This window comes from Plecotus auritus (assembly GCF_963455305.1).
Source record: "Plecotus auritus genome assembly, chromosome: 2".
NCBI lineage: Eukaryota > Metazoa > Chordata > Mammalia > Chiroptera > Vespertilionidae > Plecotus > Plecotus auritus.
This window is the reverse complement of record NC_137771.1, coordinates 45,005,824-45,021,635: the sequence shown is the minus strand read 5'-3', so window position 1 is coordinate 45,021,635 and position 15,812 is coordinate 45,005,824. Positions and strand designations below refer to the sequence as shown.

Genomic DNA, 15,812 nt, shown 5'->3' with positions numbered 1-15,812 from the left:
AAGAATGTTACAAGTTTTATCAAACAGCTGCTAGGCAAAAACTGAACAGATGTTCATATTTTTCCTGTAGTTTTTCTATCACCATCATTTAATAAATAGCCATATACTTATAAAAACACTTATTCAAATGCATATTTTCAATACTTTTAAAAAGAGGGGCTCGGCTGGCATGGCTCAGTGGTTGAGCATCAACTTATGAACCAGGAGATCACGGTTCAATTCCTGGTCAGGGCACATGACCAAGTTGCAGGCTCAATCCCCAGTGTGGGGCGTGCAGGAGACAGCTGATCAATGATTCTCACTCATCGTTGATGTTTCTATCTCTCTCTCCCTCTCCCTTCCTCTCTGAAATCAACAAATACATATTAAAAAAAAATAAAGGGAAGGAAGTGGAAGAATGACAAACAAGGGGTTACTACCAGAACACTAAACAATAGAACCAACTAGATGTCTGATTACTCTAAAACCACCTTTCCCAGCCTCCTTGACGTTAGATGTGTCCACAGAGGAAGTCCTGGTCAATGGGATGTAAACAGACATGAACTACATAATTTTCAGATCATTCTCTTAAGGAGAAGGATCATATTTTCCCCTTCTCCCTAGCTGGAAAGTGGATGGAATGGTACTACCTGGAGTGGCCACCTTAGACCCATAATTGGATGCCATATTTTGACGATTCTGATATAGTCAAATAAGAACGGTATAGTAATCATATGAGAGGTGCTTGGATGCATGTCATCATGAAGACACCTTATCACCTGAAACTGATTACATCCCAACTGTTATGTAAAAGAGGAACTTCTTGCTGTGAATGAACCTAATCTTAACTCATATGGTAGTTACATTTAACTTCCAGTTTGAATCATCTCATGAAAGAACATCGATAACAAAGGTGAACATAAGGTGCAGAGTTCTTTTATGAAAAAAATCATGTGAATTTTAAAACAGGAAAGCACGAGACAGCAAGCACTACAGCATGACTTTTATAAATAGCAGGGAATGTATTTTCCTCACTTTTCTATTCCAGTTCCATGTATCATCCCCTTTCATTGTGCATAATAGGTTTCCAATACATATTGGTAGAATTGAATTCAATTAAGAAAAAACAACAACCCACAGGAAACAGTCCATAGAAACCAAGGAAAACATCCAAACAGGTATATTTAGAAGCAGACCTCTTGTTGGTAGGTGTGGTGATAGATGAACCATATGCTCCCATGACTCACCTATTGACACAAAACCAAACTACCAAGGATGAAAGGTCAAAAAGATTGGATTTGCTGTTGAACGTTACTATATTCAAATATGAGAGCAGGAATGGACTTAAAAGTCATCCAACCTAACTAAACCAGTACTTCAAAATAGGAACTGCTAGGGAGCTTTTTAAAATTTATGAATACTGGAATCCCCAAGTGATTTGGCGCCTAGGGGTGTGAAGCCCAAGCACAGTTCTTTTTCTTTTTTTTTTTTTAAGTTGAGAGACTTATTTCTTAAAGTTAAACTATGGATTTTTAACCCAGAATAAATGGGTTTCTAAGAAGGAATTCTGGAAACTATAAAACCAACTGTAATTGTATCAAAATTATACTTATCGGTATTTTTCTGGGGAAAGGGTCTACACTTCATCAGGACTTCATAATAGAGAAAAAATTTATTAATCGAAAGAATATCTGAATTGCTACGTTTGTTGGTGGCCAGAGGCAAGTCACTTAATCTCCTTACCCCCAAACTTCCTCATCTGTAAATTGGTGGCGATACTGCCATACTTTGCCAGGTTCTTTTGAAGATTAAAGAGAAAACTACATAAATAAGTCTAACACTGTGCCAGGAACAACTTAGGAATTCAGTTAATAATAGCTATGAATTTCTTTTATGTCCTTTGATAATATATTAATAAACTATCAGCCACCTTCTGATGGAAAACCTTCAGGGATGGAAAATTCCACTTCCACAAGGAAGCTCATTCCGGCTTGGCACAGCTCGGCTGTTTGGGAAGTTCTTTGTAATGAGCTGATGGGCTCGCTGCAGATGTTGCCACTGATCTCTGGGCCGGTTCTCTTCTGCAGCCACAGAAAAGGCTGGTAATCACTTCCCCAAAGGATAATGCCTTAAAAGTGCTCATTTTTCAGCAAGAAGAAGAAAGGCCAGCTGTAAAATTTGAGAGATGTTTGATCTGTGCCTTGAGGTAGGTGGCAGTAAATAAAGTCTTAACACATAAATAGTATTTGCAAATACATAAAGTAAAAAAATGTGATTCTATACTTTAAAAAAATAATTGCTTACAGGTTTTCAGTTGAACTGAATTTGGTTATTTGTAAGTTTTTTTCCATATACCTATTTGTTTTTATTTAGGTTTTTAGCATATGATTTTGGAGGACTTTTCAAAGGTATTTTCTTTGGCAAGATTTGAAATATCGCATATTTTCTGTAAGCTCTAGTAATCCAAAGTTTTTTAAACATAAAAGTTATTAATATAGCAATAATGTAAATTTTAGTAGAACAAAAGTATAAACTAGCACACAGACATGAGAATCAGGACTTAAACAAGAAAATACTCAATAGCAACAAAGGACAGAAGTTTATAGTTTTTAAGAGAAGCGAAACTCAAAATATAAGGAATACTAAAGGTTATAAAATGACAAGTTCTCTCATTTCACATTTTTATTTATGACATCATGTAAGACATGGTGCAAGTGTGTTTGGGCCACGCCCCAGTTTTAAACACCTCCTTGGTGTGTAGGTACCGGGAGATGTACAGGGCATATTTCCCCACACCTTGCACAGAACCAGTGACACAGCTGTGGGTTGACGTCTAGGTTGTAAGCCATACTATCTATAACTTCCTGTTGAGTAAGAAAGGGTGGGATTTCATTGCAATCACCTCCTTTTCCTCTGGGACCTGTTTATAATGCACGCCGTCCCTGTGGGGCAAAACCCAAAGTGAAAGTTACGTACGTTGTCGGTTGGGCACTCCATCACCTTCTGCGGATCTGCCACCCCATCTTCCTGAAAGTGAAAGATACCAGCACAGTTAGCAGCACTGTAGGGCTCAAGTGTTCTTTCTGATTTTGGGTGTCAAGCACGGTTTAAACAGGGCTTCATTCTCCTACAAAAATCACCAACACACCGTGCATAAAAGTGCTATTCAGCCATCTGGACTACGTCTTGGAAATAAACGCAAGCTTGTCATTTCCAAATGCGTTCACCCTTTCAGGTCTGTCAGGCAGTAAGCCTATCAGATATGCTTGGTGGTTATTTCGACCAGTTTTTTTCTTATTCTATCACACCAGTAATCCCTAGAGTCCAAATCTTGATATTAGAACCCTACCCCCTAAGATATCCAATGAGAGGCAAAAACAAACAAACAAACAACACAAAACATTCATTAAAGACACTGGGAGATACAAAGATAAGTTAGTCCTGAACCCCATGGAGGAGTGCAGAGTCCAGACTTAGGAGAGAAGCAAACTATCATAACTTATGGGAAACAGATGCATAGCTAAAGGGAAATGAACTGAAATAAATGATGACAATGACAAATTGACAAGGCTGTTTATGTCAACCTCCCACCACATCCCATCCTTTTTTACAGGCAAGTTTATGGGGGAAATGTTTATCTGATAGTTTTCTCTAAGGCACGGAGCCTTGCACTTGGTCTGGACAGGGCAGGGAACACGAAGAGAGACTGATCTGGATAGGAGAGAGGATGGGTTTATTCTGGCCTTTGGCAAATATCTAAGAGAAACCTAGATGGCAGGCAGACAAGTGATCTGAAGATGAGAAGCATAACTTCTACAGTGGGGGGATAGGAGTCTGTGACCTTAGTTCCCCAACTTAAGAGTTCTGCAACCGTGAGCAGGTTATATCTGACCTTTGAGAGCCTCAGCTTCCTCATTGAAAAAATGGGGGGAAATTGGATGCTAAAAGGATTAAATGGAGCAATACAAGAAAAACACTTAGCATGGCACCTGGTAATTAACAAATATTTAATAAAGATGCTAATGATGATAATGGATCAACCTATGATAAATCCATGTTCCTAACTCTACTATAGGGTTGCTGAAAACAATTACTCAGACAGGACACTTTCTCCTTTGGGGAATGCTGATTCTGACCTCTTACCCCTACCTCCACCCCTCATCCTAGTTTCTTTTTGGGGCATCTTGACATACCCTTTCTTCAACAGGTTCCCATGAGATTTTTAATAATACAGTAGATAATGATCAGGTTACGCCCAGCCATTTATCATTACTAGATTAGTAAGAATCTCATGCTGTCTCGTCAATACCCTATTGGTTTATAACCTGAGAGATTTTTATTTATTTATTTATTTTTCTTTATTAAGGTATTACATATGTGTCCTTATCCCCCATTGATGCCCCCCCACTCCCCACTCGTGCCCTCACCACCCACCCCCCCCAGTGTCTGTGTCCATTGGTTATGCTTATATGCATGCATACAAGTCCTTTGGTTGATCTCTCCTCCTCCCCTCTCCCTTCCCCTGCCTTCCCTCTGAGGTTTGACGGTCTAATCGATGCTTCTCTGGATCTGTTTTTGTTCATCAGTTTACAACCTGAGAGATTTAACCCCACCATGTAATATCCTGAGACCGCAGCCTAGGACCCCTGGATGATTGTGACTACCCTTAGCTGTCAACTTGTAACTTACTTTTTAGGACCAGACTATGTCTCATTTAAATTCCCTCTTATTTCCCTGAAATGGGAGAAAGAACCTAGAACTTCTCCCCACAACCCTGGCCTTTTTATTTTTATTTTTTTTACAACTTTGCTCCTAAACAGACTGTATGACATAAACTAAATTATAAAATTACCCCATAATTCTTCACTGGACCCCTGGGTGATGCCCTTCCACAGCATGACCAGTTTATTTTATCACTATTTTTGCAACATATATATTGTATTTTTAAGTGTCTGACTCCTATATACTATACTAATATGATTGACTTTTATTTTGTTTACCTTATCTGTTTCTTTAACATACAGTGGAATAGAATATGAACTTCATAAAGGGCTTGTGCTGAATAAAAGTTTGGTAACTTAAATCTTAATTCCCTTGAGTGGACTTCAGAGCCAGTCATGAAAGGGTACCCGGGGAAAGGGATCCTTTAAAGGACCACAGTTGAAAAGAGAGGAGAAAAACATGAGAAGGTTAAATGGTACACACAGGAATTTTTAGAAAAAGTTCTAAACTGCCTTATAAATGGAAACCATTGGTGTTATTCCTTCCAGTGTGGATTGAACGGCCTTAGGAAGAGCAAAGGAGCCTCTGTTTGAAAATGACACGGCAGGTCTGCAAGCCCCCCTCTGTTTACACCCAGATTAACCAGCAGTGGGACAAAGGAGCTGACTTCCCCAGGGAAAGACTTAAAAATGCAATTTGCATATCACATAGACATGCTATTAATTTGGTTTAATTTGTCCTCATCACTTGCACTTGTAAATAAAAGGAAAGGGTGCTGGAATAGCAGCCAGAAAAATCTGGGTTCAGATTGGTTTCACTACTTACTAGCAGTAGCAGTCTTGGAAACCTTCATTTTTTTTTTTTTTTTTTTTTTTTTTTTTTGCAACAGTAAGAGTTCAGTAACAGCTACCTGAACAAGGGGCTGTAAACAAAGTTGAATTCAACACGTGCTCATTGAGCATCTACTCTGTGCTGGCAATGAAAGACTAACAGAGCCTGGCACTTAGACATTTACATGTCTGGTGAAACAGATGCGAGAGAAATAATTATGGAAACTGAAGTTCACTCAAGGATACATATGTGAAGGAGTGTGGCACAGACCAGGTGCCTGAGAAGTGTTAGTCCCTTTCCCTTTCTCTTATCTTGTCCTCAAAAAGGTGGAAGAACGAGATGAGGAAGTCAGAGCTCTGAAAAGCATGTGGTCCAACACATGGTCCTATTTCTCCTACTGATTACTTGAACCTCTGGGCCAAAGGATGGAGCTGGTACACAACAGCAATGATGATAATAACGACAGTTAAGACTTATTGAGCCCTGACCGTGGCCGCTGAGCTCGAATGCTACACATTTCAGATGTGGATGTCCACCATAGGCCTGTGTGTTAGGTACTATTATCATCTTCATTTTATTTTATTTTTTATTTTATTTTATTGATTTTTTACAGAGAGGAAGGGAGAGGGATAGAGAGTTAGAAACATCGATGAGAGAGAAACATCGATCAGCTGCCTCCTGCACACCTCCCACTGGGGATGTGCCCGCAACCAAGGTACGTGCCCTTGACCGGAATCGAACCTGGGACCTTTCAGTCCGCAGGCCGACGCTCTATCCATTGAGCCAAACCGGTTTCGGCTATCATCTTCATTTTAGAGTTGACGTAATCGAGGCACAGAAAGGCTAAGGTATTTTCTGAGCCAGAGCTTAACCCAGACACATCCTGCTCCAGAGCCCCTGCCCTAAACCAAGGGGTAAATCACATGAGAAATGGAAAGTGCTGCTCACCTCTCCCCCAAGCACACAAGAGTCTTAGGACTCGGCCTCAACACAGTGATTCCATTTTCGATTTGACATTAGGTCAGAACAAGTCATGCTGCTTATTTTGCGCCTGTACAGGAACAGAAACAAATGGCACTAGCCACTGCAGTGACCTTAGGTGAGTCACTTACTTTGTATTTAAACATAAATTTAGAACCTGCTGATCTCCCAACTACTGCATCAAGGGAGCTCGTAGCGCCTTCAAAGCTGAGGTCCTGGGACAGGCTAAGGTGTTGACTTTGCACAGGGGACCTCTAAATAAGAAGACCGAGGAAGCGGTGTGGAAAGATCATCCCATCGCAAAACAAACGGATCGGCCCATTCTGTGTGCATTATGTGATAATCCTCAGCACGGTACGGTGAGCTCCTGAAAGAAAATGCTTTGTGGGCCAGGCAAATTACTCTGATCAAGAGAAGCAGCCTCAGATGGGTGGACATAAAAAGCAACACTGGGAATTGTCTACATAATACATAATAATGGGAGCATAATAATCATCACTGAAGCTCATTGACTTCTGTCCCAAAGCTGGGTAATCAAAACACCCTGTCTGTCTGGCCACAGTAATTGGTTCTAGCTGAGCCACACAAGAACATCCTGTGGTTTTTCCAAAGTGGACCCTGGGGAAGCGAGTCAGCCTCTTTCTGGCAGACGGGCTGAGGAGCAGTGGCAGCCACCCTCCCACCATGCGGAGGACACAGGTCTGCAGCAGAACAGACTCAAGCAGACACACAGAGACCTCTCGGCAGCACCGGCCCTCTGGTTCCCACCGCCCCTGAGTCTGTCAATCCCGCCCTTGCTGCGGTCATGTAAAAAGAACCTGTAGCCTACCAGTAAATGTCCTCTGTTGTCTAAAAGGTCAAGTTGTGAGTTTATTTCTTGCAACCAAGAGACGCCTGATTAAAATGAAGTGGATCCCAGAAAAGATCCATCAGGAGAACAAACTCGCCAGGCCTAAGGGAGCTAAATGTAGATGAAAGAAGTGCACTGAGTATAAGACAGCAACTTAAGAGAGTGCTCAGCCCCAAAATATTCAAATTTAACAATTGAAAAACAACAACTTGCTTATCAGTTGAACAACAAACAAGTTGTCTCAGTGTCCCATGGTGGTAATTGCTGCAAGCACCTCTGAGAGAAAGCTGCCCTCTCCCTCGCGCTTGAGAAAGCCACCTGTGTACTCAGTTGCCCGCCCTCTCCGCGCACGCGCCTCGGTACCTCTGCCTTCCGCAGTTCCTCTGAGTCTCATTTTGCTTTTCTCTTTCCTGACAGTCTAGTTTCACCCCATATGAGTCTGGGTCCCCAGAGTCTTGCCCAGAACTGGAGTTCAGCTCAGTCGGGAGTTTTTTCTCCCTCCCGCTTGAGAAAGCCAGCCGCGCACTCAGTTGCTAGTCCTCTCTGCTGCCTCCTGCAGCTCCTCTGAGTCTCAGTGTGCTTTTCTCTTTCCTTGTAGTTGTAGAATTTCCACTCAGCCAGCCTTGCTGTGGTTCTGGATGATGTCTGTTTTGTCTTTTAGTTGTAGTTTTGAAATTGTTGTGCGAGGCAGCAGTTTAGGTGTTTACCTATGCCGCCATCTTGGTTTCTCCAACAACAACCTTTGCCTGTGTCAGTCCCAGCTTAATTTCTAAGCATTCATCTAACCACCTGGATTAGGTGAAAGTCCATTAGCAAAAGCTCTCATGGCACCATAACTTCCCCTTCAATAGCATCATCAGCACTATGACTTATCTAGAGTTGGATTCAAATCCTGCAGTGACCCTTATAACTTGAGTGTCTCTGTGCCTCAATTTCCTACCTATAAAGTAGGGTTAGAGACAGTCATCTAAATATGAATTAATACATTTAGATGGATGCCTTTTCGAGTAAATGCTCTGAAAGCATCAGCTGCCATTATCCTTGGCAGTTCTGAAAGCTCCCTCAAGGTAAGACCTGTGTGTGCTGTTTACTGGGATTTGACCCATGGCCAGCACAGTGCCCGGGACACAACAGGCCTTCAATACACACTTGCCTAAGTTCTGATCCCTTTGGAAGATAAAATAATCAACATAGGTTTTAGATGACAGGATCTTAAAATTATGTCAGCAAATAAGGTTTCCCCAGGGAAGTGAAAACTTTACAGACTCAAAGAGCAGTGCCTGGGCACCACTATTACTAAGAAGCTCTGGATACAGGGGGCAGGGTACTGGAGACAGGTAAGACAGTCTGAGTTCTGGGCTCTGAGCTGGCATTTTCCTCCTCTGGGCCCTTTGTGCTAACTAATTAGGACAGTAAGGTGGCTTTCTCAATTTAGAAAAATCTGATAAGCAATAGTTTCCTTCTCGGCAAGTTGAATTTCAAGTTGAATAACAAGTCTCCAGAGTGGCTGGGAGTGAAAGTAAATTAGGGAACATCAAAGGTGTGAATCTACATTTAAAATATGCACCTATAGTTCTGCTGTGTTTCAGTTCATGAGATTATCTTACCTGCTTCCTGTTAGGTTTGATGGAGCAATTGAGTTGATACCCTTCCCCAGGGAACTGGCTTTTCAGGTCATTTCACTATGGGCATTCCCTTTGCTGAAGACCACTTTTCACTTGCAGTGACCACATTCCATTCTCTCCCCTCCAGGTATGCATAAAGAAGTCTCTGCCCAGAAAAAATCCTGCCAAAAGTCCTTTAAAAGCCGCTGACTCCCCTCACTGGGGGCTGGAGCCATCCAGGCTCAGCCACCTGGTGTGTGGATGATGGAATAAATTCGTAATCCCTCACCACTCTGGCCTCGTGAGTTCCTCCTTCAGCGACCTAACACTCCCCTTGCTATCTATGTTATCTTTTAAAAGTATATATATTTATATTGATTTCAGAGAGGAAGGGAGAGGGAGAGAGAGATAGAAACATCAGTGATGAGAGATGCTGAGCCACGGGGACTGGGCTCTATGTTATCTTCATTTACAATGCAGAGGGGAAGAGAATGGAAGAAAAAGCCAAAAGCTTTTCTCTCGTGACTTTTGGTAAAGGAAGTAGACTTGACTGTAAATCTGCTATCTTTTTTATGACCAGGAAAGAGAAATTTATCATGGAGGCAAATCTCAGGTGATTTTCAGAAATACAAGATATGAAGTACAATGAGCTGTGAAAAATGCCGCATATCTGAATGGACTTGAACTCAGCCACTGGCAATTTGCATACTGTTGGAGAGGAGAGGCCTTTGCTGACTCAGACACATTCTCTCATGCTCCTACGGGAACTTCCTACACTCTTGCTATAAATGCAGTTTTCCTACTGGATCTGAAACAGAAAATAAGTATCACACAGTGATGTCTGCTCGCAAGAATCCTGCAGCTCTTGATGGAGTGCCAATGGGAGATAATAATAGATTTTGAGCACACAGTTCAGGCCCTTGTTTTAAAAATAAGCAGGATATGCACCCGAGAATTCCAGCCTGGAAGGCCTAACAAGAAGCCTATGATCATCAGAAACGCATTTTAAATTATTTTTCCAAACCTGGATACCAGCATTTTAAAAACATTTAGGAATCATTTTTAAGCAGTCAAAATGATAAACTGAACCTGTATCAGACATCACATGGCATATTATTTTTTTGTCAGGTAAATGAGGTAATATTTTAAAGTGCCTACTACAGTGATAGGTACATAATGACTAGCTATTAAATAATACTGCACACTGTTTTCCAAACTGGCTGCACCACTTTCCTACCAGCAAGATATGAGAGCTCCAATTCCTCCACATCATTGACAGCGCTTGTTATTATCTGTCTTTTTTATTAGAGCCATCCTAGGAGGTGTGAACTAGAAACTCATTCTAGTTTTGATGTGCATTTCTCGAATGGTTAATGAGGTTGAGTATCTTTTCATGTGTTTATTGGCCATTTGTATATCTTTGGAGAATGCCTCTCCGAGAGGCAGTAGTGCAGAGTGCTTTAAGGTGCAACCCCCAGCCTGGATCCAAGCATCACTGGATGATTATTTAGGCCATTTATTTAACATGTCAGAACACAGAGAGAAAAAAGCCCATATTTCCTTCTAGAACTTGAAGTGTAACCCTGGAAGTGCTAGGCTGCCAAACACAAAGGTAGGTTACTAGCAAAGGCATGGGCGTCCGACCAGACGGGACCCGTCTCCAGGTCTACAACATCCTCTGGCAAGTTAGTTACCGTCAACCCTCTGTTTGCTCATGTGTAAAAGCAAGTTTTCTGCATCTACATTACAAGGACCAGGAAATGCCTAGTACACAGAAGTTCAATAACACTAAATAAAATATTGAACATTAGGACACAGAAAGAGAAAGAGTTCTCTAAAACTGCCTCTCTCCTAATACTCTAGTCCCTGGGTGAGTTTGATATATCTTCCTATGAATCAATGAAATAAAATCAACTTCTCTTTCTATGCTTATAGGATTAATTCAGCACAGTCTTATGCTTAAAGATACCCAATATTAAAACAAACAAACGAACAAACTTATAAGAGAGATTGCTTCTTTAGCTCCAGACAGCATAGTTCAAGTGTGAAGGAGGTGGGAGAATATGTGTTATTCTTTGGAGTGAATGAATTGCTCACTATATGGAATGGCTCAGATTAAGATTCCTAAAGAAGCAAACGTTAACAGTTAGTCCTTTTCAAAGTGGCACAAACATAAATAATACATCGTTAAAGAGAACACTGCATGAAAACCACCCAGGATTCTCACCAATTTGGAGCTTTCACTTTCAGGCAATTGTTTAGTACCAACTTCGACACTACCGTCTTCCTCACTACTCACATGTTCGGGGCCGCTCTGATCCTAGAAGACATTGAAAAGAAAAATGACATCGATGTCATTCTTTACTCATAGTGACCTGAGATGTACAGATGCTCAATCATAGTTGCTTGATTTATTATCGTAGTGGGTAGTTTTCTCTCCAAGGCATTTCTATTTTCTTCCTTTCCAGTAGAAGGGCATCCCCCGACCCCCCACCCCTCCCACCTCCAGGTACATATCTATCTCTATTGCTCACAGATATGCCTTAGAAAAAGCTGATCCCTACTTTCTGTTCCAAGAGGCCTGACTGCCTTAAGGTTAATCCCATTCATTTGCCAATGATTTTGTCAGGTATATGTTCTATTTCTAGTTGATGAGACACAAACAGAGGTCTGCTGGAGATTTCTGGAAAAGTCTTTCCTGATCTTAAAAGAATTGAAGTCCCCAGGCATCCCAAATAAACAAGAAAGCATGAAGCTCAAAATAGCATGGCCAGCCATCCCACAAGCAAGAGGGAACCAGTCTTGGGATGAAGCTGGCATGTGAATGACAACAAAGACAGAGATGAAAAGAACTGGTTCCCTGATGGAAAGAACTGGGCCACTAGATCAAGCAAACCTGAAGCAGTCTTATCCTCAGCAGTCTTCTAATAAGAGCTAATAAGTTTACTTCTTGTTTTATCCTCTTAGAGTTAGCTATTTGTTCCCTCCAGCCTAAACTTTCTGAGATATTTATTTTCTGCACAAGACTAAACTGTTTGAGATAAAAGATTGTATTTATCTTATTTCTGCAACTCACGTACCTAAACACCCTGCCTGGCACATGGAAACACGACAAATACTGGTTGAAACAATGGATGAATTGAACACTTGTTTTCTTGATGATTTTTTTCTGCAGACTACTAAAAATACTTATTTAACATAAATGAGACATCTGGTAATAATAAGACCCATTAAAATTCCAAAACACATTAGGGATCTCCTCAATTGAATTATGACATTAAATGTTATAGTTAATTAACTAGAAGTTTCTTTATTTTTTAAGGGCACATAAGGATAATAAATGGAGTATCTACTTGTGTTTATCTAGATTTTTATTTTAAAATATCACCATTCTGTGATTACTACAAATTCAAATGGGATTGTTTGTAGAGAAAATAGTTTTGATTTGGGGACAGTCTAACTCACTTATAAATTAAGAAATGCAAATTAAAGCAGATATGGCATTCTTTCATCTATCAAATAGACAAGAGAACAGAAAGAAAACATTCAGTATTGATAATGCAGAAAGAGGAATTTTTACACACTGAAAGACTGTAAATTAGGGCAATCTTTTCATATGTAACAGATAAATTGAAGAAGGGAAAATATCTGTAAGGATATAGAACACATTTTAAAAATTGCTAATTCTGAAGGGTAGGGTTAGGGATTGGGAAATTTTGCATTAGTTATTTCTATACTGTTTGATTATAGAAGAATTAGTGTGTTTTATTACATGTTTTAAAAAATAAAGGAGAGTTGTGAGAAATGAGCTAAAAGAAAAAGAAAAAAAAAGTCCAAGAAAGAAAGTAGCATGGATATTAGAATTGGTGAGATCTGGATTAAAATTTTAACTTTGCTACTTAGAATATATGATTTTCTGTGTTACTTTGAAATCTGAGTACTTGTTTTTAAGGTACAGATAAAAATACCAAATTAAAAATACTACCCTGTTAGGTTGCCTTAAAGTTTAATAGATAAACATGTGAAAGTTCTATTAGCACGGCACCAGGTATTGTTGATCTTTTTTTCTAGCTTTTATTGAGACAGGTTCCTAATCCATGCCCTGTTGCCTTATATGAGTACTAGATGCCCGGTGCATGAAAATTCATGCACTGGATGGGTGGTCCCTCAGCCCGGCCTGCCCCCTCTCACAGTCTGGGAGCCCTCAGGGGTGGGAGGCGACCCAGCGATCAGGGAAAGGTGATGCCCCCATCACATCTCTGCTGCTGCCACTGCCGGCAGCGCAAGCCTCAGCTGGCCCTGGTTACCTGAGCCTTGGGCTGGCCCTGGGTGGCTTGGGGGGGCTGAGGAGACTGGGGGACTCTGGAGGCAGGTGCGCGGACCAGCCTTGCTGCATGCCTGCCACCCTGGCGGGGCCGGGGGGACTGGGCTCCGCCATCTTGTGGCTGTGGGCGCCACCATCTTTGAGGGCGGAGCAGTCAATTAGCATATTCTCTTCATATTGGCTGTGGGCACTGCCATCTTTGCGATGGTGTGAGGGTCAATTAGCATATTCCCTCTTTATTAGATAGGATGGGAAAGAAAGCGTTTAAAAATGAGAGGAATCTTTACTTTTATATTTCTTAGTAATATATTTTCTTGGTTTTAGAAAATGAACACTATAGTGGGGGAGAAAACAGCCGAAAGTTTAAGAAAACATGGGCAAAGCAGTCTAGGTTGCAAATGGATTCATTTTTTTTTTAATGCAGTATCTTTTTAAAAAATGTTTTTATTGATTTTACAGAGAGAGCAAGAGAGAGAAACATTAATGGGTTGCCTTCTGCACACCCCCCACTGAGGATTAAGCCCACAACCTGGAATTAAACCCATGACCCTCTGGTATACAGGATGATGCTTAACTAACAGAGCCACACTGGCCGGGGCCTATGTAATCATTATGATGTGAATAAAAACAAAAGAGAATACCCTTTACATCTTACAAAACTCTGTCTCAAATGCTACGTACTCAATAAATCCTTTCCTTCTTAGCTGAAAACATCGCTTCTTCCTCTAACTCATCTAATATTTTACCTGAACGTATGACATGTGCCATTGTCTCATTTGTATCTTAATTATGTGTATACAGAATTGAACTCTCCAATGAGACGGAAAGATCCTGAATTCAAAAATCTGTGCCTCATTCATTTCCTTTGTTTGATTCATTTTAAAATTCATCTTAGGTCTATCGCATTTCATAGTCAATGTTCTTTTTAACTGTACCATGAGCCCTTTCTAAAGCTTTACCAGTTTAGTTTGAAATGGCTCCATAGAGGGATTTAAAGTCAAAACACAGATGGAGAGGAGAGTCAGGTAAAAAGGAAGTTCCAACTGAGAGAGGTTTGTAGTGGTTGGCAAATCGCGGCTCGCGAGTCACATGCGGCTCTTTGGCCCCTTGAGTGTGGCTCTTCCACAAAATACCAAGGCCTGGGCGAGTCTATGTTGAAGAAGTGTCGTTAGAAGAAGTTTAAGTTTAAAAAATCTGGCTCTCAAAAGAAATTTCAATCTTTGTACTGTAGATATTTGGCTCTGTTGACTAATGAGTTTGCTGACCACTGCAGTAGAGCATTTAGTTTTTCAGGAGAGCTAAAGTTTATAAAAGAGTTTCATGCTTTAATGAGGCACAGAACAAAATAATGTGGGTTCTGCTCTGAGAACAGAATGGCTCGTATGTGTTAAGGAGCCTTCAAAATACCCCGCTGACCAGGAGCTTAGAAAACAGCAATCAGTCAGAGATGGGAATGGGAAAATAGGTCAGCTAGCATGATTTCCAAAGGATGATTGGATCACGGTGGTGTGAAGGCCATTTGGCAGATGGATGGCGGCCCACTGACACCTAAGATGATTCAGCTAATCCTCATGGCTGGGTATTCCTTTCCTCTCCTGTGATCTTCAAACACCTGTCCCATGCTGCCTGTTCAGCCGAGGCTGCTCAAGGAGAATGACCCTTCCCCATGAAGGTCATGGTCATTAGATTCCACGGTGAATTATGCTTTATAGACGAATGAAAAGAAAAGACAAGGCTCGTGATTACACATTTAACACAGCCTTTACCCTCTCTCCCCAAATAAATAAATAGTAAAATAAAAAGACTGATGAGAAATTCTATTCAATCCCCACTGAGAAGTCTCTTGCAAATATTCAGGGTCATTCTAAACTTCCTCCCTTGGGCTCCTCCAAAAATTCTTCTCCATTAAGTGATGATAAATTTTTATTTTTAGTACTACTTCATTTTTTCATGCCAATTATTTGACTATAGTTTTCTCCAACTAGACAATGAGAATCCTGATAGCAGCAATTTATGTTTAATTTGAGAGTAGGCTATTAATAAAAGTTAAATTAGGTAAGGAAGTTTTCATGGACTGGGAAAACACCTCTGATCAGATAAATATTCCATAGTGTGGTTCTCTACCTTCTTTTCTCATTTAACACAACAAAAGAGTATATTAGTATATACAACTGTTTTCCTTTTAATTTGATTTAAGATTTTGCTAAGCAAAAGAAATAAAAACCGTAGCAACTATACATCCCTGATATAGTTCAAAGTTCTTTTTTAAAAAAATAAAACAAATGTTGGTTTAAATTTTCTCATCTCCATATTTCCTAAATCCAATGCTCTCTTCAAAAAACCACAAAATGATTTATTGACAAATTCACAAATTCTTCAGCCTAAATTCACAAATACTTCTTTCTGCAAAGTCATGTTTACTAGATGTGACAGTTTGAATTTCTTTCTTCTACCCCCAATCAGGAGCATACCTTCTAGGCTGCTCATAATTCCAGAAAGGCAGTGTATAATTAAGATATAA

The 15,812-nt window shown here is 40.5% G+C and overlaps 1 protein-coding gene across 1 annotated transcript in view; it reads right to left on the bottom strand.

Annotated features, from left to right (window-relative positions):
- Positions 1 to 15,812, bottom strand: part of PATJ (PATJ crumbs cell polarity complex component) — a 342,671-nt gene that overhangs the window by 81,673 nt on the left and 245,186 nt on the right. The window contains exons 31-32 of the mRNA XM_080656343.1: positions 11,195 to 11,287; positions 2,956 to 3,006 (exon numbers count right to left, since the gene is read on the bottom strand). Of these exons, the coding sequence (XP_080512469.1) occupies positions 2,956 to 3,006; positions 11,195 to 11,287 (144 nt within the window). The remainder of the gene's footprint in view (positions 1 to 2,955; positions 3,007 to 11,194; positions 11,288 to 15,812) is intronic.